Raw genomic sequence first — 23,682 nt, 5'->3', positions numbered from 1 at the left:
ACTAATTTTCTTATCTAAAAAAATATAACACATATTATTTGTAAATCAATTATCAATAAATAAATAAAGTATTGTTCTAACTTCTAACCTATGTAACTTTATTATAAGTAAATGGTTATATCTTTTATATATATATATATATATATATATATATTATTAATATCTATATCTATACTATATATAAAGCCAAAACATGAAGTAACTTCTATCATGGTGTAATTTTCATTTCCTATTTTGCCCTTTATATTATTTAATTTTTACAAAAAAAATATAATCCTAATTAACCACAACCACCATATTAATTAACCACATTTCTCACCATAAACTAAATATTATCATAAACACATAAAAATTATAATATAAAGTACACTGAATACAACAAAAATATTATAATTATAAAGAATGAAATATATAAAATTAAATACGTAGTATTATACAATATCGATCGGCAGGCACGAAGTGCCTATATACACTAGTTATTAATAAAGGGAAAACACAAAATAACCACTCATCATGGTGTAATTTGTGTTTTCCTATTTTTCCCTCAATATCTTTTATTTATACCAAAAAACCATATAATATTATTTTCTTATTTTATCCTTATTATCTTCTTATTTTAAAAGTGTTACAAAAAATTGAATATTAGACTAATTGAATAAATTCAAATTTAGCGCAAAAAATCATATTTGAATTTATAAAATACAAACTATACATTACAAATGATAGAAAAACGAATTTACAGATATGTCAAGTTTTCCTAATAAAAATGATGTGAATACAAAGTTTGGAATGTGAACTTGTTCTATATATATTATTGGTCTTATGAAAACATATATTTATAAAGTGACCCCGTTATGTTATCCGTGTCTGGCTTTGGAAAAGAAGAAAAGGAGAAAGCAAGTTTCCATTTAATCTATTCATCGAATGAAATAATAGCATATCAATTCCCCAATTTCGGAATAGAGAGAATTAAAGAACCCTAACGCACCCTTTTTTGTTTAATAATTCAATTGATTGGGCGAGACTCAGAATAGAAGAGAATATGGTGTTCTACTTCAAAGCACGCCCTGAAGTTGGCGATTACACCATCTTCATGGGTCTTGACAAATACGAGAATGAAGAACTCATCAAATACGGTTTTCCCGAAGATATTTGGTAACCACTCTCAATTCATTTTTCCTCTTTTTTATTTCTCATTTTTTATTAAATTTATTGTTTTTTCTATGATTTTGTTGCATGTCAGAGAAATTTATTTGGTTAAGGAAGCTTGCCATTCTGTTTGGAAAGTTGAAATTCAAAACAAATAATTTGCGGATAGATCTCATATATCATTTCATACTGTATTCCATTTAAACTCTGAGTATTGTTTTTAGTCATGCTTGAGGTTTTAAATTGTGGTTGTGATATGATTATCGCAATTGCGTGATAACCTGATCGACGATATTACAATGGTGATTGTGGTCTGTAATTTAAAACCTTGGTCTGGTTTCTTCAATATTGTGATTAAACCCAACCCTATTATAGGAATACTATCATTTAATTGAGTCATTCATTAAGGAAGCAATGGATCAATTTTTTTGTATGAATTATTGGTATGCTATGGCTTGCTCCTTATAGAAGATAGAAGCTGCTTCCAATTGGCCTTTCAGAACATTTTCTAAAGCTCTTTGCTTGAAATTGTGACTGAATTATGTTTTGATTTGATACTTGCTTTGTTAGTTGGGTTTCTGTTTCTTTTTCGTGAAGTTATTTAGTGATAAAATCTCTCCGTTCTAGGTTTCATGTTGATAAGATGTCTTCAGCCCATGTTTATGTCAGACTGCATAAAGGTCAAACCATTGATGACATAAGTGAAGGTTTACTAGAACACTGTGTTCAGCTTGTCAAAGCAAATTCAATTCAAGGTAAAAGCCTGACTGGTTGTTATTATTTCAAATCTAATTATATGTAACCTGGAAAGTGTATACGTAGTGCTTAATGTAACTAGATGTGTGGTTTCTTTGGTTATGTTTGCAACTGAAAGTCAGAAAGACTTATTATCTATTTCCTTCTTCTAATTCCTAACTCTTTGTGTGCTCACCGTTTTGTTTTTGGTTCATGGCAGGAAATAAGGTGAACAATATTGATGTTGTTTACACTCCCTGGTCTAATTTAAAGAAAACTCCTTCGATGGATGTTGGTCAAGTTGGTTTTTACAACTCAAAAATGGTGAGTAAATATACTCAGAATCAGAACCTTTGTATTTTCTTTTGATTTTCAGAGTTCTTTTGCCTTTTTATGTGATGGGATTGTTTGAGTGGGTGGATAGATGACTGTTTGACCTTCACTTTTTGTAGTCTCATTATCTGGTCTACATGCGTGTTAGGTTCGAACTGTGAGAGTGGAGAAGCGGATCAATGAGATTGTTAACAGGCTAAACAAGACAAAAGTGGAAAGAAAATCTGATTTGAAAGGTGACTAGGAACTCTGCTTTCCTTCCATTTGGCATATAGTTTTCTTTTCATATCCAAGTTTCAAAGGTTAAAAATGATATTGTATGGATAAAGAGGTGATTGTGGATTGTGCTCCCCTTTTTTAATATCATCTTATCTTTCATTTTATTATCACATCTATCCATTTACTATGTATAATATGCTTGCAAATTTGATTTGAATTATCTTATCTTGAATATGTCCTGCAGCTGAGCGGGAAGCAGTTAATGCAGCTGAAAGAGCTGAGCGAAAACAGCATCTGAGAGAAAAGGTGAGTAATTAAAATTTGTTCCTTTTTAAATGCATGCCCAATCATTGCTATCATCATCCTCACTATTTTTGCACTATAGGTTATAGATAACAGACTCAAATTCTGATTGTATATTGTATAACTCTGTTACTAGAACTTGGCCAGTGATCACACTTCTAAGTGAATTGGTGAATGATTGTTGTCATGTTTACTTATGAACTGGCTTTTTAACCGCAATGTTGCATGCCATTCAGGGGCCTAGTTCTCTAAACTGTCCTTTTCTCTAGCTTAATGCACTGCTTGAGTTCTTGTAGTCGCTTTGCAGCTTGTTGTCCTTTCGGATGTTTTCATTGTAAACATTGTTGGTAATCTATGTTGTAAACTATTAAAAAGAACTTATAGCTAAATGGACTTTCTAGTGATCTATGTTATGGCAGAGCAGAATGATGTTGTTTGATCCATGTAGCTCACTCTACCTAATATGAAAAGGCTTTGTAGTTGTTGTCTTCTTTATTGGTTTCTAGTTGGTATTGCTTATCACAAAAAAATGCTAGAGTAAATGTCAAATCATATCGAACAATTGCCTTATTTATTTAACCACACGTTTCTATGTGCAGAAACGCCGTGAGGAACTGGAAAGACTCGAAAAGGAGAGACAATCAGAGATGAGGAGCTACAAAGGTTTGATGGTCTCTGAAAATATGGTTTCGAATAAACAAATTGCATCAGGAAGCAAATCACTGCAGGAACTGGAGGACGATTTCATGTAAGCATTGATATTTGGATGATGGGAAAATGGCTGGGTGGCCAACTTGCTACTTAGCAGATTTACATCGATTAACTAACTCGGCTCCTGGAATTTGAAACTGCGATGTTTTCATTAAGAAAACCAAGTAGTGTGTACAACTGTGATTGGGGAAAGGGGATATAATGATTGGTTTTTGTACCTGCTGATGTTAACATACTACATCTATAGCCTTGCTTGAGACTGGTTTTAAAAGCTATTGCTCTCACAGTCTAGTCAATAAGTGAAGTTTCTTGTTATAATTATATAAAAAAATAGATTTTGTTAACATGGGGGATAAGGAATCAAAAGAGATGTTTTATTGGGAAATTAAGTACATAAATCTTTTTAACTCTGTATTCATCATTTCCCAATAACATTTCTCAGTTATAAACATCCATTATTTCCCAATATAACATTTCTCAAAGTCACAAAAATATTGTGCTTCTCCGATTTGAATTTTGTTTCCCTTTTTAACCTGGTATGGTTGTGTTCACCATGTGCAATATTATTGGAGTTATAGTTGGTAGTTGAAAGCTTGTAGTTGTATAAAAGCTATAACTTATGGTTTCTGATGTAGCTTTCCTTAAGTTAGCTTTCATAAGGTATAACTTCCCATTTTAAAAGTTTGAAGTTCCTTTTGTTTTTTATTTACCGAACAATTTTACTAGCTTATAATTTAGTTAAAAAAGTTACAAGCTATTAGGTAGCGATTCCTAAGTGTACCGATATAATGGTATAATGATGTTTTGCACCAATTAAGTTGTATGTTGAAAAACCAATCTTGATGAATATGTTGTAAGCAAGTCAAAATGATGACAACACTATTAGAGCGTATTTACACATAGTTGGTTTCACTGAATCAGAAAATGAATTGAAATGTAGCAATCTCAATTATGTTATTAGTTTCTTAATTACAACCTTCTATCAAATCATCTTTCCATAACAATGCAGGGCGTGACACATTTTTTTTCCAAATTTAAATTTGGTCAATCTTTAAAGATGATATTTTTTATTTCTTTTAGCACATGATGCAATGTTAGGGTGAGATTGCTATGCAACCATGATTTGAATGAAGAATAATGTCATCTCATCTTCCTATTACCAATAAAGTGTTGGTATAGTAGTATAAGACCCCACTACATCTCGAAGGTCAAGGGGTTGATTCCTGAAAGCGATACGTGTTAGGAGATATATTTATAAACTTCGAAAGAGATTAGTTCCTTACCCAAATAGGTGAGAGGATACATTTGGTAGTTCCAAAAATCTCATCTTCCTATCATGAATTGGAAAATTTTCCCATGCCTTGTAATATTAGGATTTGAAAATGATTTGCTCACATAGACAAATGTATCATTCAAATTTGAATCTGGAAAGAGATTAGTACCCCATAGTAGGCCAAGGGACAATTTTAATAAAAAGAATAAAATTTTAAATATTTGGTCTAACCAAGTTTTCCATTGTAATTTCAAATTAAAAGCACAATATTTTTTGACGTGAAGCAAATCCTGTTGGTTGTCGTCAGCAACCTCTTACTTTCATTTTTGTTTGTGGTTAGTTATGTTTGTATTCATGTTTTTATTTCATTTCCTATTTCCTATTAAGAAGCATATCTCACTACACCAAAACTACAAAACGATATTCACACACATATATAGTGTGTGTAAATATCTGGCTTAAGAATAATATTGTGTAAGAAATATAAAATAAGTAAATTAGTCATGAAAAACTAATTCCAACGGTGTTGATTATAAAGATAAGGATTCCAATTTTCGTTCCTTAAAGACACTTATTATCATTAACATTACAACAATCGTCATAAATCATAATTGTACCAGCTTCATTACTATCAAACAACTACATATTTGCACAAGCTTTCACCTCACCGTAGATATTTTGGAAATTATGATATCTACCACTTTTCATGTTTCAAATGTCAAGTATCTCACTCAATCTAGCTAAAGCTCTATGTATGTGTATGTGTACTACTTTGCTTCCCATATTCCATCAATCACTAGTGTGATTCAAGGAAGAGTTATTGCTTAAGATTCACCTAATCAAATATCTCTTTTATAATGGAGCCTCAATTCCATTATAAACAAAGATTTCGGCTTTTATGTTCCTATAGTATCAACGAACTCTTCTTTACTATCAATTAAGACAAGAAGCAATGACATTTGATTTTTTAATACCAAGAATATCTCATCGTTCTTTTAAGTAAGAAACTAATCTCTTTCAAGATTCATAGTTGTCACTCCGAAAGTGATAAAAAGCAATATAGAGCACCACTTAAGTTGAGAATGGATATCATCATGCTAATATAAAAAGCAATATATAAAGTCATAAATAGTCATTTATAATCCATGGGTTTGTAAATAATCTACTAATAAATTCTTGCAAAACAACAGAAAATATAATGAGAGTAATAAGCAAAAAACCAAAGTAATGATTCATGAATGTCTATAGAGTTGAATGCACATTTCAACTTGTGTGCTTTGTGATGGAAACTTTTGCCCAAGGAGAGTTTTGAAGCAAAAACTTCATTACACCATCAGGAACAATAGGTGATGAATCTTTCTTCATTTTCACAATGAGTGACTTCAAGTTACCCATAGAAAGGTGATCCATGTCCATTAAATCAGGAATTAAGGACACAACCTACAAAATAAGGGTGAATTAGAGACAATGTAATGCATTGTTTTTTTTGCAAGCCAACATAATTTTATCATAATAAAGTATCAGAAAATATAAAAGAACAAAACCTCATGCAAATAAACCAAGCTAAGTTATATATTACCTGAAGAGTATTTGCAGTGACAGTCAATGATTGAACATGAGCAAACTTTTGCAGCCATTTAAGCAACATCAATGGTGGCTCTAAGGAATAATCGTCCATGGTATATGCATCAATATATACTTGTTCAACATAAGCAAGACCATTTCCAGATAGGGTCAGAAGAGGAACACCCTCAAAAGTAAAAGAAGAAAGGTTTCTTGTAGAGAGCACAATTTCATTGATGCTAGAATCTCTAGAATGGATGGTCAAGTTGGAAAGTGTAGGGCTTGATATGTGAAGAGTTTTTGCACCCTCTAGGGTACAATACTTAATAAACAAATCACTCAACCTATTCATGTTTGAAAATGGATCAACTTGTTCATCACCACTTGCACAAAATTCAATGTTCACAAGATACAATCTTGTTAATGATGGAACATTGATAGCAGATTTTGGAAACATTATTCTCCCACCTGATTTGTTTTTATGGTAAACTGAAACCTTAACAGAAGTTATGGTCTGAGATGAAAAGATTGGTGATAAGATTGTAGGTGGTAACTGATTAATATCAGTTTCAGCATAAATTGACAATTGCTGAACATTATGTGAAATAGCATCACTTATCAACTTTCCCAACAAACTAGCTTTAACATAACCACCATGATGCTTAAAATCAATAGTCTTCAATGCAGCTTTTTTATCACGAAGTGATAGAATCTTTGACATAAAGATTCTGAAATTCTTGAAATCTAGTATGGTCATGGCTTGAGTGCAATACAGTAAGATGGTTGGAACACTCTTCCAAATGTGTTCCCATCTTTTGGACAAGATGCTAGTTTGAACAACTTCATTAAAGTTCACAAATGATAAAATGTGATAGAGAACACAATCAGGCATGTCACTAAGCTTGTCTTTTTTCTCTTCCCTTTCACTCTTGATTTGCTTTCCTCTCACCATCTTCAGTTAGGGCTTGTTCTTGTTGCTAATGAAAACTTTAGCAGAAAATTAGACAATCATAAATATATATAAGTTTCTACATGTTGGAATTATGTAAAGATGATTTTGAAAATTAAAGACTAATTGGAATGAGGAAACCCTAGAGATTGGATTATGAGTGTGTTTGTTTAAGATTTTTTTATCAATATAAATATTTTGGATCTTAGAAGAAGAAAAATTCTTTTAGCAGATTAGGGTTTTTTTAGAAGATAATTCGTACGGAATGAAGGTTGATGAGAGAATACAAATTCTTTAGATTCTAGCAAAATTTCTTCCCGTAAGAGATGAGAAGTTTTGATCACTTATGAAACATGGAACCAAGCATAAAATGATTTCCGATTTTGCATAAGTAGTTCTTCATCGAAAACATTTATGGATGGGCATTTTTCTATATTAAAATCAAAATACAAAGAAAAAGGAAATTGGCTTGAGAACTGAGAAATACCTTTCGACGGAATTGTGAATTGAGCTACTTAGCAATCGATGTTGAAACAATGATCTCGTCAAAATGAAGTCGAAGTCGGCGATCTTGATCAGTAGGGTTGATATTTTTTCGCCTAGACGAGGTCGGTGAACAATTTAAATAAAGTAAAGTCTGATAACACTCATACCCCACATGGGCTTGTTGTTACTTTTTATTATTTATTTAATATTATCACTTTTTCCCATATACAATTTAATACTTATTTAATTCTTTGTACAACTAAAATTATGTAATGGTAAAGATGAAAAAAAATATTATTATAATTCATTAGTTAAATATGTAGTAGTTCTATAGTATATAAGACTACACATAGCACAAGAATACAAACATCATACTCACAATAAAATGGAGTTAAGAGTGGAAATAGGTCAGATCAGGCTAGACTTTGCCTTAAATAGGCCCAGCCTATATAGCATATAGGAGTCTGGGTCTGACCTGTTTAAAAAAAAAATCAAAGCCTGAGTCTGGCCTGTTTAAAAGTCTGGTCTGACCTGGTTTAGGTCTGACCTGCTTAAAAGTTTGGTTTGGTCTGTTAGCCTATTTAAATACCTATTATATTATATGGTCACTAAATAAGTCACTATATCTACATTTAAATGAGTTTATAGGCATACTTTTAGCTAGGTCCATCTAATTATAATAATTAAATTAATTTTTTTGTATATATTTTTATATTAATATTATATATATATATATATATATATATATATATATAATAATATTATTTATATTAAAATAGTATAAATTCAATATTCATATATAATATAACTAAATAGGCCTGTTATGCTTAATAGGCCTTTTAGGTGGCCTAAAGTCTGACTTGTTAAACTAAATAGGCTTTTTAGAAAGTCTAAGTCTGGCATGTTGATGAAAAAAGTCTGATCTGACCTAGTTTGTTATAGGCCAGGTAATAGGCCCCTAATAGACGGCTTGCCCTTTTTCCACCCTTAGAGCTAACCTAATTAACAAAAGGAAACTATTCCCTCACTCTCATTTTAATTATCGACTTATGGTAATACACAAAAATTAAGATAATTATTTATAGGTGTTACCATAATGTAAAATATTGAACAAAATATCTCTAATAGTATCTATTGGAATTATGGATCTTATTTTCACTTTGAAGAGAAGTGTTTTAGTAATTAATGTATGATAATATAAGACAAAATGACAAATTAAGAAGAAAAAATCACTGAAGCCATCAATTAAGACAAGAAGCAATGGTAGTTGGAAATTTGGAATCCTTGATATAGAGCATCACTTAAAGTTGAGATTGGATACAATCATGCTAATATAAAAAGCAATATATAAGGCATAAATAGTTATTATAATCCATGGGTTTATAAATAATCTACTAATAAATTCTTACAAAACAACTAGAAACAGAATGAGAGAAAGAAACAAAAATAACAAAGTAATTATCCATGTACTTATAGATTTGAGTGAACATTTCAATTTGTGCACTTTGTGATGGAAATTTTTGCCCTAAGCTCACTCTTGTAGAAGTTTAGAACATTTCAACTTGTCCACTTTGTTATCTTTTAATAATGCAGAGGCAAGACAAATCCCTTGGATTTGTATAAGTGGTTGTAGTAAACATGCAAATAAAGTAAATCTTATTCATAGTTCCTTCTTCTTACAGAATTTTTTCACCATAAAACAATTCCTCACTCAACAGAATAAGTAAACAGCTTATTATAATTAATAAAGAGCTTATTTCAATAAACAAGCTCATAAACTCATATTTGAGTAAGCTACTTAAGGTATTTTACAACTTATAATAAAAAGTGCATGTCATTTAACACTTATCACCTAGTAAATATGCTAAATATCCACGAACTCACCCCAATTTTAGCGAAGTTTGATAGGCAAAATCTAGACTTGTCTCATTGTCATCCCTATTTTGAAAGCTAAGTATTGATTGACAAAGTGCATATGTTGCAAATAACACATGATTTTATTTTTATAAGACAAACAAAGCAACTTTATTAATAAAGGGTTACCAGAAGAAGACAAAACTGTCTCATACATAACCAAGAGTCTTGAAAATTAACAAAATTTTAAGTCAGTTGTCAACATCTCACTTATATATTTTGCAATTTCATTTTCCATCTAATTCTGATTCTGTCATCTACAGGAACAAACTTGGCCTCATTCTGTGAATGCTCTTCTAGTTGTAACTTGAAACTGGCTTTCTCATTCATGCCATCAAAGTTATTACTGGGTTGTGTGACTAGTAATATAAGGGTGTTAACAAGGTGAACTTAAGTACTTATCAGTTATCCAAGACAGAAAGAAAAAACATAATTGATTTGAGAAGCATCACCATAAAAAGGCATTACCTTTAAGTCAATAGTTAGATCAGCAAAAAGATAAGCAGGAAAGAGATTATGATGAATTAAGAGAATCAATGAAGGAAAACAATTTATTGTGTGAAAAAAGCCAACAGATACATATAGATTACAACACTGATTGTATATCAAGGTTTTCAAACTATAATGTTCCTTGTCACTTCAGGGGTACAGTTCAAGATAAAATCTATACACATCTTCCAGATACACTACCTCTAAGGACTCACACAATTTCAGTATCCAAGGGCCTGAACAAACTGATTCTACAAATCGATGACTTGCAAGCTGTTTACCCTACTGATCCTTCAAGCTTCAAGCTCATGAGTTGGTTCACCTCGGAACCAAATTCATCTGGAAGCTCATTGAAGACATCACGGCAAAATCCAGAGATCATAGCAGCCATGGCTTTTTCATAGTCTATTCCCCTCTGTTGAAAGTAAAACAATTGATCTTCACCAATTTTAGAAGTGCTTGCTTCATGTTCAACTCTTGCTGTAGGATTTTTCACCTGCAAAGAATTGTGATTGCATGAGCAAAATAGAAGTTTCATGGCAAGTTCTAGTTCTGGACATCATGGAAGTGGAAGTAGGGAGAAAATCAGAAAATAAAGAAGAAAAAACAATAGTAATGGGGGTTAAGTCAGGTAGGAAAACTGAACATAATAATGCTTTCAAGATAAAAGAGAAAGAACCAACTTCATACTGTTCATAGATTCATCAATGTTTCAACCTGCCACAGTAGATGATTATACATTGAAGCCACCTAAGGAGCAAAGATGGAATCCTATCATAAATTTGTAAAATTTCATGAAGAATTTTGGCCCTCATTGAACACACAAAAAACTCAAGTGTACACTATTTGACAATGCCATGTTAATTTATCTAATAATTTTTTTTTAGGAATTAAGATTGCATGTCTTTCGATATTAGCTTTATGATATGGATATCTTCCATAGCTTGAAATCAGTGAAATAGAAGTTTAAAACTATTTTTTGTCAACATCTTTCACTCATCACTACTTTGTCTCAGCCTTTACTCTAGTAGATGCTAGACAGCTCTAAAGACGAAGTTATCTATATATGAAAAGTATTAATAATGACAGTTACTGAGACAAACATGAACTGAAATCTGAAATTATTCAAGAAGGATAAGTACAACATGTGCAAAAAATTACCTGTATATAAGGATAGGTATTGGCAGCTGCATTATCACCAATAAGCATGGAGTCACATTGAGAGGAGTTTCTAGCATTCTCTGCCTTTGACTGAACCTGAACAAGCCCTCTATAACAGTTCTTTGAATGTCCAACTGATATACCCTTGGAGACAATCCTACTCTTCGTATTCTTCCCTTTGTGTATCATCTTTGTCCCCGTATCCGCTTGTTGATAATTATTAGTCAAAGCAACTGAATAAAACTCCCCAATAGTGTCATCTCCCTCCAAAACAACACTCGGATATTTCCATGTTATCGCGGATCCTGTCTCAACTTGTGTCCAGGATATCTTAGAACGCGCCCCAGCACAGAGTCCTCTCTTTGTTACAAAATTGTATATGCCACCCTTCCCTTCCTCATCTCCAGCATACCAGTTCTGCACAGTAGAGTACTTAATTTCTGCACCTTCACCACAGTACAACTCCACAACAGCAGCATGAAGCTGGTTCTTATCATAAGAAGGAGCAGTGCATCCCTCCAAATACTCCACAGAACTCCTATCATCTGCAACAATCAAAGTCCTCTCAAATTGTCCAGTTTCCAATGCGTTGATTCGAAAGTACGTTGAGATCTGCATAGGGCATTTAGTATCCTTAGGAATGTAACAAAATGACCCATCACTAAACACTGCTGAATTCAGAGCTGCGTAATAGTTATCTTCACTAGGCACAACTCTCCCTAGATACTTCTTAACCAAATCAGGGTACTCTCTGACAGCTTCAGATATTGAACAAAATATAACACCAGACTTTTCTAAAGTTTTCCTATGCGTAGTTGCAATTGACACACTGTCCAGAACAGCATCCACTGCAACATTCGCCAAACGATTCTGCTCGTTCAAGGGGACACCGAGTTTGTCAAAGTACCTAAGAAGTTCTGGGTCTGCCTCTTCGAGGCTATTCAGGGACGGTTTCTTTTTGGGCGCAGAGTAATAGCATAGATCTTGAAAATTAATAGGCGGGTATATGTTATCAGACCAGTTAGGTTCTTTCATCCTCAAGAATTTCTCATAAGCATTCAACCTGAACCAGTAACGAACCACAAACATATAATATAAATACATGTATTGCAAATATATTTTACAATGTCAAACAAATATTACAAATAGAGTGAATACCAAAGTTCATCCTTAAGGGTCCGTTTGGGAGTTGAGTTTTGGAGGGGAAAGAAGGGAAATGGAAGGCTTCAGAACCACCTCACAAGTGTATTATATGGCTCCCAAGCCTTCCGTTTCCTTTCCTTCCCCTCCAAAACTCAACTCACAAACAGAACCTAAGGGAAAATTTTGTGCTACAATTAGTACATGAGGAATGAAAGATCTCAACTTAGATACTTAATAACCTCAACTGCTAGTTACATTCGTACTTTTTCGATAGATAACATTTGGTACATGTTCTATAGAAGTGTTTTCACCATTGATTTAATAGAAAATGCACTGTAGTCGTAGTCCACCAATAATTTAAGAGTGGATACACTTAAATACAGTCATGCTCACTTTACTATCAACCCACTTTAGATGAGCCTTGTCCCACCAAACAAGGAACAAAACCCATCTGTTTTGTCTGATATGTCAACCAATGGTTTAGGCTTTAGGGACATAATCGTTGTGGTTGACACAATTGACTGAAAATTCAGTTGAAGGTCGATAAACTAACTAATTGAACTGAAAGTATTTGATAACACTAACTAATCAAAGGCTTATAAGTGTAAAACGATGTAAAAGGGTTTATAAGTCTTTAATTTGCTCCTCAAATCAAGGCCAGCATCTCAAATAAATGCATATAAACCCAAGACTTCTCTAAATTCTTCTCTAAACATACAAGGCTATGAAAAAACTGTTTGTATATATTACCCTTATAGTTAAGGTTTTTTGCATCCCAGGTTATATAAAATTGCACATACGTAGCTTATTTTGTCTTATTCTATTACATTTTGAACCATTCATTGTAACTTGCACCCCCTATCCTCGGGTCCTGGATCCGCCACTGCTCTCACGCCTTGCCAAACACACCCATTAAAGTTTGAAATTTAACTTACTCTACAATAAGCTACTTTGAAATAAGCTAAAAAACCTTACTTTGATAAACTTCTATAACAAAATGATCGAAACAAGGTAAAAATAACTTATATAAGAAAGACAAAACTTAATTTTCATTAGCTAATCCGAAAAGCTGAAATTTTGATGAGATTAAAAGGATGCAATTGACCTGAATTGTAGCATCCAATCAGGTTCCTCTTTCAAAGTAGAAATCAATCGGACAGTCTCAACAGATAAGCCTTTAGGAATTGAAAATGAATCGATGTCGAAAGTGAAACCAAATTTCTTATCGTAATCACGGTTTCGGAGAATTTCTCGTATTTTGTCATCGGAGGTAGTTGTAGTAGAAATGTTGGGTTGATCGTAACCAACGTTAGCACGAACCTTAAGAAGCTTAGTTTGGTTTCTGTGGTTGTTGTAGGGTTTGAAATTATGAAGCGGAGATAAGGTGGAGACGCCGTTGGACAGAAGAGAAGACATGGCGATCAGATTTCAGGTTCACCACACGCCTCTTCTTTCTTTTCTTTTCGTTCTTCTCGTGTGATGACGTGTATATGCAATTTTTATTCTCCCCAAATAACTTATATCCTCCGGCCAATAAAAAATACGATATATGTACTGTTTTATTTAGTTTTTGTAGCTGAATGAAATAACTTATCTCTTTGTATTAAAAAATATTTTATTCTCCTACTATTAATATGATAATTATTACTAAAAACTGAGATAACTTATCTCATTCGATATATATTTTATTTTTGATAATAATATATTTTAAAATAAATAGTTCTTGAAAATGAAAAAGAGAAATAAAACATATATCTAATACCAAAGAAATTTAAGAATATAATTTAGTTTGATGAAAATATTGTATGAGATATATCTTTCTGGTTACTCTTTGTTTTTTATATTACTCTTTATTTGAAAATTGGAATATGCAAACTTTTGTGGCCATCCATTTTTGACCAATGAAGCACCATTTCCTTCACCTTTCAATATTTATTTATTATCATGTTTACATCATCTAGACAATAGCAACAATCACATTAATCACTACCATATTATTAAGATAGAGAAAAGGATGTATGTCATTGTAGGATTTTTTTTAATAGTGTAGCTCTATTTTGGTATTATCAATGTTATATTTTTTATGATTAGGAAATTAATTTATCTCCCAATAAATATTAATCACAAAAACTGAATCTTTGATTTTTTGATTATCTGGAGGATCTAACAGAATGTTACATCACTTCATCAATGTTTTATTGGTAATATTATAGTTGTATCATTCACTATATATATTTACTTATAATTGATTTTTAAATATAAATAATACAAATGAATTATGCACCATGTATAAATCTTTTTATAATCATCATTGATTTTTATTTTTTCATTTTTCTCTCATATCAAATCACTTTTATAATAATTTATTTTCTCATTCATTTCTCCTACTTATACTATCTCTTTATGTTCTCTCATTAACATTAAAAGAGAAAGTTATTGAGTAGAGGGAAAGTAATAAGAAAATAAGTTGATTCTAAGAGTGATTTAGTATGAGAAACATAAAAATATTATAAATTATTCTTATAAATAATAGTAAATACAAGATAAAGATAAGAGTATTATAGAAAATGTACACAAAAATTTCACCAACTTAATCTCTTTTCTCAATAGTTCCAATCACTTTTATTTTCTTTCTGGTTTGGGTATTTCTCCCTGTCCCCTTGCTTACTATTCTCTTCTACCAAAGGTAATATAAAAGTTACAATAAATGAGGAGTTTTTTCTTATAGGGGATATATTAATGTGAAATTTAAATCTCATACATGTTTTGACTTTTGAGGTTTATTTTAAAGATAAATGACAAGTTACATATTAATACGGTGAAAATATAAAAAGATACTTTATTTCAGATATGTGATCAATATATAAAATAAAAGGAAAAGTATATTAAAAATATTAGATTTATGTTTTTTTATTTTACAAAATGATTATTATGAACCATTTTTCTCTCCAATTACACTTTAAACTTTATTTCTTAATAAAATTAGTCATTACATAAAAATAATATTAAATTGTTAATAAGATTATAAGAAAACTATTATCATCATACTCACAGAAGTATCATCATAATATTATGTTTGTCCATGAAGGGGTGAAATCATTGTCAAACACAAGTTGATTAAGAAGAAAATGACAAATAAAATTCAGATTTAAAAGGCCAAAAAAGTGATATTGATATATAGAAAAATAAAATTAAAGAAAAATGAACTACAAATTGAGATTAAAACAAAATGCATAAGTGTTATTTTTAGTAGTATGCTATTATATTTATCTAGCAATTAATTTCACCAATAATTAAGCACTACTCGATAATACATGCTTCTAGTCATAAAATAAAAATATATTAGATGAAACTTAGAGCATCTATAATGGGACAACACATTTTTCGTTCTTAAATAAGTCACATTGATTATTTTATATTTTTCAATAATGTAAGTAACTCAAGCCAAAATCACATTAAATGGTGCAACTCTATTTTCAATCTTAAATAAACCCTACAAACCTACTCACATTTATATTTCTCCCATGTAATTTTTTTTTCATTTTTAATGTTAACTCATACCTTTGTTTATTTAACTTATACAGTTGCAAAATAAAAACAAGAACAACACATGTTTACAACTTATAAAAATGAGATTATAACATTTGTAAGAGGATGAATTTTCCAATGAGATAAAATTATTAGCCCGTTGAACTTTTTGAAAACAAAAAAGATGCATAACAAATGAACAGCTCCATTCATACGTGTAATGATCTGGACCGTCCAAAACCCAAAGATGTTCGAGATTTAAGCATAGGGTTTGAAAATTATGAGTCCGCCCCTTTATGTTTGAAATAAAACATGAAAGAACCGTTTCACCAATCACTAACTCACTCTTTCTCTCTCTAAATCTTCTTCCCATTTTTCATTCTTCTCATTAACACTTCTCAATTCGCTAAATCTTTCTTCGTTTCAAATGAATCTTCCGTTATATCTTGTCTTCGCATTCTGAAGCTTCTGTTCGGTGAGTTTCTAACGGTCGTTTTCGATTTCACTCACGTATTTGAACAATTTGAATTTGAATTTCTTAATATTTAGTTGCGTGTTTTTTAGAATAAGAAGACATTAGATTGTAATTGTGATTCTGGAACTGTGGATTTATCTTCCTTGAGCTCAATTTTAGCATCGAATTATGTAATTGAGCTATGTGTGAAAGGTAGATTGTGGCTACTGGTGTGATCCAAGTAATAGGGTTTCATAAATGTTGAAATAGTCATCTTGTGAAGTTTTGAATATTGTTTACTAAGTTTTTGTTTGAGCAAAAAAAATCGGGCTGCTTTTGTTTCCAATTCGTTTATTCCAAATTCATGTGTTTATTTGCAGAAGTGAGCTGTTGCAATATCTTAGAGGGGAATTATAATGATTTGGAGAGACAACAGTGAAGAGAATTGCAGTCGAGTTGGAATTGAGGTGTGTTATCTTGATCATCTGTCAACAAACTATGGAAAGTGACAAGAAAATCCCTTCTCCGTCGGATGGTAGTGTTCAGAAAGGCAGGGCATTGCATGGGTAATTCTTAAAAAAAGTCATGTTTATCTGCACTGAAATTAAAGTTCATGTGTTATTTTGACCATAGACAAGCCCTTAAGCAATAAGGGAAAGTTTAGTGTGTCAGGTTAGGTTGATATTGGTTCTCATTCTTTATCTCCCTGCTTCAAGGATTTTTTGTTCGTGTATAGCACCTTTGGCCTATGTAGTCAATTGTGGATAGTGGGGTGTAGTGACTGACCCGAAAAACACTATAAGGGGATAGTGGGATGGATGGCCACTACAGTTGAGGAAAAAAAAGTATAAGTAACTTATAACGTACACATAGAAATGAACAAAATACTAAAATACACTATGTTATACCCTGCACATATAAATCACTAAAATACTAAAAATATATGTAATGTGTACTCTTTAAGTTTTGACAACTAGTGTTTGACACTAGTGGGAGTGGGAGGTTGAGATGAGGCCATGGTTCTGCAAATGCAAAGTGAGGGGAAGAAGCTTCACCAGAGAAGTGAGTATGTGCGAGGTTGAGAACACAATCAGGGGTAGAAGCTTCACCTGAAAGTGTTTTGCCAGAATGTGCCGAGTTTGCTTTGTGTTTTGCTGTTCATAGCAGTTGCTCTCAATGCCTTTCATATAAGGGAAAGAAGGGGATGCACCCAAATCTCCAAAAATCCCTTGCCACATGCTAAAAAACAAAGGTAAAAATGACTTTTCCCCTTTAAAATTAGGACTCTACTTGAGGGAATGTCAGAGTGGGTACGGACCCATGATATGGGTCGCAATTTCGTAGATATTTGATCCGCGATGGCCATTTGTGCCACAACCCACCATTTCGTTGTGTGGAATGCCAAACTCCACCATTCCTCCACTATCCCATTGCTGCTGCACACAATTGACTACCTTGCATTTGTCACTAGAACTGGTATTTACTTTCTTAAGGGACTAGATTATCAACAATGGTAAGGATTAGAATCCTTACTTTCCTGATTATAGTTTCTCTGCCATACTAATTTTTGCACTCTCATTGTCTGCCTGTTCTCTTGAATAAACAGTACTTTTTTCTTTAAAAAACATTGAAGGTTAAAATAGTAAGTCTTTATTTCATTGAGAAACTGGACCTGATGATGATGCAAAGTGAATTTTCCTTATACTAATAAATATGTATTTGTAGGAGGACTAGTGGCCCTACCAGGCGTTCTACGAAAGGACAATGGACAGCAGAAGAGGTGAATTATTGACTACTTAAACATATTTCATCTTTCTAAAGTTTTGTGATGTTGTTTTGCTAGTATTTCAAAAATCTGTTTCATTGTCTATCCCTTTGTAGACTGGTAGTGTTTTATTTGCACAACACAACTCTGTAACATGTCAAACTTTAGTAAAAGTATTTTTAGCTTTCAGTTGATTGTAGTTATTCTTTAGAAATTTAAACCAGTAATAGTAATATATACCTTAGCTTTTTCATCTTTTTGATATATTTGTGTATCTTAGAAGTTTAGGACATGCTGTTTTCTTTAATCTTTTATGTGTAAATTTCAATGATAAATATGTTAAAATCTATTGTATTAAGAAGTGGTATCAATGGATTGTCTTTACAGGATGAGATTCTGTGCAAGGCTGTAGAGCGTTTTAAAGGAAAGAATTGGAAAAAAATAGGTAATATTTTGGTATGATGGAGTACACTTTCATTTTAATTTCATTAAATTATTCATGACCTACTTTCATTGGCATCCAGTACTGTGAGTGTGCATTGTCTCTGTTCAATTCTTATCGATTTATAAGTTTTTTAGTTTTGTATCTTTCTATTTATGTCTGTCTCCTTGACCAGTTTTGTAGTTTTACTCTCATGCAGTTTTTTGTGATCTTATCAACTAATACTTGTGCATATTAACTACGTTAGAAATTTTTAACGTATGCAACTTCATTATGCAAGGATAGAACTGATTGTCAAATGTGTCTGCAGCCGAGTGTTTCAAGGATAGAACTGATGTGCAATGCTTGCATCGGTGGCAGAAAGTCTTAAATCCAGAGCTCGTCAAAGGTCCATGGTCTAAAGAGGTAATATCTACTTTCCATTTCTTGTCTGTGATGATTTTATTTCTATACGTTTGTGTTCAGGTTAGTTTTCTGGTTAGATATCTAATGTGAACTTATCTACTGAATTTGAATGCAAACAGGAAGATGAAATAATTATTGATTTGGTCAACAAATATGGTCCTAAAAAATGGTCTAGTATCGCACAACATCTACCTGGGCGTATTGGTAAGCAATGTCGAGAAAGGTATGGACCCTATGGTTAGTGAATTTATACTAGTCTGCATAAGACATAAGTATATCAGAGTGTTTTTATTTTTCCAGAAACAGTTAAACTAGAGTATTCTTATGCAGATTATCTTTATTGCCACATATAAATCATATTGAATTATCTGCAGGGATGTAGTTAATTTTCACTTATATAATTCTCATTTATATAATGTGTAAAATCTTGTTAGGTGGCATAATCATCTTAATCCTTCTATAAACAAGGAAGCATGGACGCAAGACGAGGAGTTGGCTCTAATAGTTGCTCATGAAAAATATGGGAACAGATGGGCAGAACTAACAAAATATTTGCCTGGAAGGTACATATTAAATTCTTGCTGTTCTTTCACTTAATTTGGGATTCACCATTTCTTAGCTATGTCCTGGGACTGATTTCAGAGGGATTTGGTATCATAGTGTAATGGGGTCTGGTAAAAGAGAGAAAAGACAGAATGAAATATCAACATTTTCACATAAAATTCTTATGTCTTTCTCTTTCCTAGAGGATCCCTGCACTGCTGTAATCGCAGTGGACCTCAATTTTGGCATCAACCTAGTTTTCCATGTGCAATTTAGGGTCATTTTTCTCTTCTGTTTATCATATGAATTTAGAATACTGACATTCTTGTGCTTCTGTGGCAACAGGTCAGACAATGCTATAAAAAACCACTGGCACAGTTCTGTGAAAAAGAAATTGGATTCTTACAAGGCATCAGGCTTGCTTGCTCGGTTACAATCTGCACCATTTATTGGTAATCCAAATCAACCCATAGCTTCAACTTCTTCAAGGTTGCAGTGTAGTGGCGATGAAAATGGTCCCAGGGGGACTGAAGCAGAGGAAGTTTCACAGTGTAACCAGGAGTCAGCTAATGCTGGTCACTTTCCATCTGCCACTGAAATGAGCAATGTTGTTTTTCGAACTAGAGAGGAATGCAGGCCAAATGAAGAATCTAGTGTAGGAAAGGATTATAGTCCTAGTGAAGCATCCTGTTCAGAGCCGTATTATGTGTCTCTGGATGATGTTGAATTCAATGAGCAGAAATACTCACAAGAACCAGGAAATTTCACAAATGGGGATTGCCAGCTTAATTTATCTGCTTTAGCCAATATTTCCTCATTGGACTTTGTGAGGGAACCCTCAAGGTTGCAAAATGATTGTATAGCTTCAAGTGAAAGCCAGGACATGCTGATATCTAATGATGAATGCTGCCGATTGCTATTTCCAGAGGCAATGGGTGATGATTGCTTTTCCTCTGGAGATAATAAAGGTGTAAATATGGTTGACTTGTCTAGGTGCACTTCATTTAACTTCCAAACATCTTTACCATCTGCTGCTCCATCAGCACCTTCTGCTAGTGATGATAGGTTGTTATATACTGCTGAAGCCAATCAGTTAGTTGGATCTGAGGATCAGCAGTTTATATGTCAGACATCTGCTCCATCAGTACCTTCTGCTGGTGATGGCAGCTTGCTGTTTACTGCTGAAACCAATCAGTTAGTTGGGTATGAGGATCAGCAGTTTGTCTCAAGAGCACAGGACAACTTCATTTATGCCAATGACTTATCCGGTGCTGCTTGTATCAATCAAATAGGTTGTTCAGAAATGCAAGAGCCATCAGATAATGTCGAGGAAACCTCAAAATTGGTCCCTGTAAACAGTTTTGGTTGTGGATCAGAAACTAAACAAACTTGCTATCCAACAGATGAAAAGCCAAACCTGCATACGAAGCAGGAGAACACAGGATCTCTATGTTATGAACCTCCCCGTTTTCCAAGCTTGGATATTCCTTTCTTAAGTTGTGATCTTACACAACCCGGGTGTGATATGCAGCAAGAGTTTAGTCCCCTAGGTATTCGCCAGTTGATGATGTCTTCTATGAACTGTCTATCACCTTTCAGGTTGTGGGACTCACCTTCTCGAAATGATAGTCCAGATGCTTTGTTGAAAAGTGCTGCTAAAACTTTCATAGGTACGCCATCCATATTAAAGAAAAGACATCGAGACCTTTTATCTCCGCTATCAGATAAAAGAATCGACAAGAAACTTGAGATTGACATGACATCAACATTGATAAAAGATTTTTCCCGTTTGGAAGTCATGTTTGATGACATTGAGACTCCGGAAGCAGTTTTTCTTTCTCCATCTTCAATCCGGAAAAAGAACTCTGGTATCTCTGTTGAAGATGATAAAGAAAATTGTGGACAAACTGTTAAAGAGGAACAAATAAAGGAGGAAAAAAAATCTGCAATATTGGATGACAAAAGGTCAGAACTAGATACAGGTGATGGTATTTCTCAGGAGAAGGGTACACAGCGATTTCCTGATGTTAAGTCTGGGATGAAAAATGATGTCAATGTGACTGCTGAGATTGTAAGTGCTATTCTTTTTAATCAGCTGTTATCCAGATTGTTGGGACATATCACAGATCTTCTAAAAATTTATTTATTACTCTTGTTACTTTATTTGTCAGGTGCAACAACCTTCTGGAGTTTTGGCTGAACATGATATGAATAACCTATTACTGCATTCTCCTGATCTAGTTGGCTTTAAATCAGACAGTGATCCAAGTTTATCTGCTAGAACTCATAAAAGTCCTTGTTCGAGCATTAAGTCTCCTTATGGGCAGGAAAAACTTAGAGTTGCTGTTGCTAGTTGTGTACATTCTTTCAATTCATCAGCCCCGGGAGAGAATTCGGATGTTCATGCTGGAAAAGATGCTGGTTTTGAAACATGTAGCATGTAATATTCTTTAGATTAGTATATTGTTAGGAAAATGCTTAACATTCCAAAACGAAATTCGTACTGTGCACTTTCTTGCGCTGCTATTGGTTGATGCTTATCCCTTCTAATCCCTGATGGTTTGCACTTTCTTGCGCTGCTATTGGTTGATGCTCATATTGTTGTTTCTTTATTATTGCCCACACTTTCCATTTTACATTATTTATTCCAGGTATGTTATTTTCAAATTTTGAAAACAGGCCTCTCCGCTTGTTGTGGTACATCGACCATTTCCAAACCTGATTAAGTAGGAGCCTCGTGCAATGGGATGCCTTCTTTATTTAATGATGCTAAGTTATTTGATTATTTTGGTCCTGAAACCTCATTAATTTCAGTTGTTCAATCTTAATATGTTACTGTTGGTTGTTTGAGATACTGCTTTGGAAAGTGATTCATTTTTTGGGTATTTTTCTTTGCAAATTATGATTTTGGTGCAATTGTGTTACAATCCTTCTCGTTTTAATTTTTAAGTTATTCTTAAGGTCTGTTGGGTTACAAACAGGTAAGTGGGTCACTGTTTCTGACTGCTTGTTTAATTTTATAGATTTGGTGGAACACCTTTTAGGAGAAGTGTTGAATCACCTACAACATGGAAATCACCTTGGCTCTTCAACACTTTTCTTTCTAGCCCCAAGATTGATCCTGAAATTACTATTGAGGTACTGCAGGGTTCAGGATCTATTGAATAATTACTGTCTTGAAGTAAATCTTAGTTTTTCCACCCTACTGAAAACTATGAACATATATATACAGGATTTTGGGTATTTCATGAGCCCAGGTAATAGGAGTTATGATGCAATCGAATGGATGAAACAGATCAGTCCGATTGCTCGTGAGATTTTGGAAAATGAAACTCCTAAGGCATTACCAAAAGATGAATCTGTAAATGTCCGGGACAGGGACCAGGAAAATAAGGTTCCGCATGATCAGCCTGGGAACCATTGTCAGTTGGCTTCAAATGCTTTGCTAAAGGTGAATGCCTAACACTCTTATCCACATATCCACATTCCCTTTTCCACTGTTCCTCCCTTTACCTTGAAATATACTTGGATCATCTAATATTACACCAGGAAACTTTGTTGTCAAGAGAAACACATCTTTCTTACTTAAAATGGTTCGTTTTGTGTCTCTCCCCATGATGGATGAGTTTTCTTATGCTTCTTCTAATGAATTGCAGGTGGAGCGACGCATACTTGACTTCAGCGAATGTGAAACACCAGGCAAGGTTGATAACAGCAAATTCTCAACTATAAGCTGTTCAAGCCCTTCTTCTTCTTCGTATTTGTTAAAAGGATGTAGATAGCTGCTTTTCAATTTCGTAGAGCAGAGGCGGCCACTGTAGATGATACAAATTTTGGACTCCTTTCTCTATGAAAGCTGCTGATTGATAGAACTCTGAGGTTCTGTGGTTAGGAGGTAAATCTTGTGCGAGCTAATGATTTCAAAGATGCATATCCACACCTATCTCCGTTGTCGGGGTAGTCTCTAGGGGATTGGATCCAGTCCATTTGCTTGCAAGTTTAAGTAAATTTTATACAGTATGTTATGTTTCAAGTTTTTTTGTTTCATGTTCTGTTTACCTTCTACAATCTACAGTGATTAAACAAATTTATAATTATCATGTAAGTTTCCATTTCA

At 33.1% G+C, this 23,682-nt stretch overlaps 4 protein-coding genes and 1 long non-coding RNA gene across 7 annotated transcripts; 3 read left to right on the top strand and 2 right to left on the bottom strand.

The window, feature by feature from the left end:
- LOC109326123 (coiled-coil domain-containing protein 25-like) lies at nt 858–3,768 on the top strand. The gene is made up of 6 exons (XM_019558791.1): nt 858–1,155; nt 1,777–1,904; nt 2,105–2,208; nt 2,366–2,453; nt 2,681–2,742; nt 3,339–3,768. The coding sequence occupies exons 1-6, from the start codon at nt 1,043–1,045 to the stop codon at nt 3,489–3,491; spliced, it is 648 nt and encodes a 215-aa protein (XP_019414336.1). The 5' UTR covers nt 858–1,042; the 3' UTR covers nt 3,492–3,768.
- LOC109326666 (F-box/LRR-repeat protein 25-like) lies at nt 5,821–7,867 on the bottom strand. Of its 2 annotated transcripts, none has more exons than XM_019559396.1 (3): nt 7,723–7,867; nt 6,303–7,273; nt 5,821–6,163 (listed from the first exon to the last, which is right to left on the bottom strand). In XM_019559396.1, the coding sequence occupies exons 2-3, from the start codon at nt 7,236–7,238 to the stop codon at nt 5,987–5,989; spliced, it is 1,113 nt and encodes a 370-aa protein (XP_019414941.1). In that variant the 5' UTR covers nt 7,239–7,273; nt 7,723–7,867; the 3' UTR covers nt 5,821–5,986. The 2 variants fall into 2 exon arrangements, with proteins under 2 accessions (XP_019414941.1, XP_019414942.1); XM_019559397.1 differs by having other exon boundaries at nt 6,303–7,263.
- Nucleotides 10,199–13,905, bottom strand: LOC109326665 (UPF0051 protein ABCI8, chloroplastic-like). The gene is made up of 3 exons (XM_019559395.1): nt 13,534–13,905; nt 11,286–12,348; nt 10,199–10,620 (listed from the first exon to the last, which is right to left on the bottom strand). The coding sequence occupies exons 1-3, from the start codon at nt 13,842–13,844 to the stop codon at nt 10,402–10,404; spliced, it is 1,593 nt and encodes a 530-aa protein (XP_019414940.1). The 5' UTR covers nt 13,845–13,905; the 3' UTR covers nt 10,199–10,401.
- LOC109326668 lies at nt 11,980–13,125 on the top strand. Its single transcript, XR_002105276.1, has 2 exons — nt 11,980–12,461; nt 12,604–13,125. It is a non-coding gene; the product is annotated as an uncharacterized LOC109326668 (long non-coding RNA).
- Nucleotides 16,238–23,682, top strand: LOC109326664 (myb-related protein 3R-1-like). Of its 2 annotated transcripts, XM_019559394.1 has the most exons (13): nt 16,238–16,431; nt 16,521–16,623; nt 16,791–16,976; nt 18,136–18,190; nt 18,563–18,620; nt 18,928–19,022; nt 19,142–19,245; nt 19,457–19,585; nt 19,911–21,636; nt 21,737–22,005; nt 22,589–22,703; nt 22,798–23,016; nt 23,222–23,682. In XM_019559394.1, the coding sequence occupies exons 3-13, from the start codon at nt 16,909–16,911 to the stop codon at nt 23,345–23,347; spliced, it is 2,964 nt and encodes a 987-aa protein (XP_019414939.1). In that variant the 5' UTR covers nt 16,238–16,431; nt 16,521–16,623; nt 16,791–16,908; the 3' UTR covers nt 23,348–23,682. The 2 variants fall into 2 exon arrangements, with proteins under 2 accessions (XP_019414939.1, XP_019414938.1); XM_019559393.1 differs by lacking the exon at nt 16,521–16,623.

Source organism: Lupinus angustifolius, chromosome LG14 (genome assembly GCF_001865875.1).
Source record: "Lupinus angustifolius cultivar Tanjil chromosome LG14, LupAngTanjil_v1.0, whole genome shotgun sequence".
Taxonomy (NCBI): Eukaryota; Viridiplantae; Streptophyta; class Magnoliopsida; order Fabales; family Fabaceae; genus Lupinus; species Lupinus angustifolius.
This window is presented reverse-complemented; position numbering and strand designations above follow the sequence as displayed.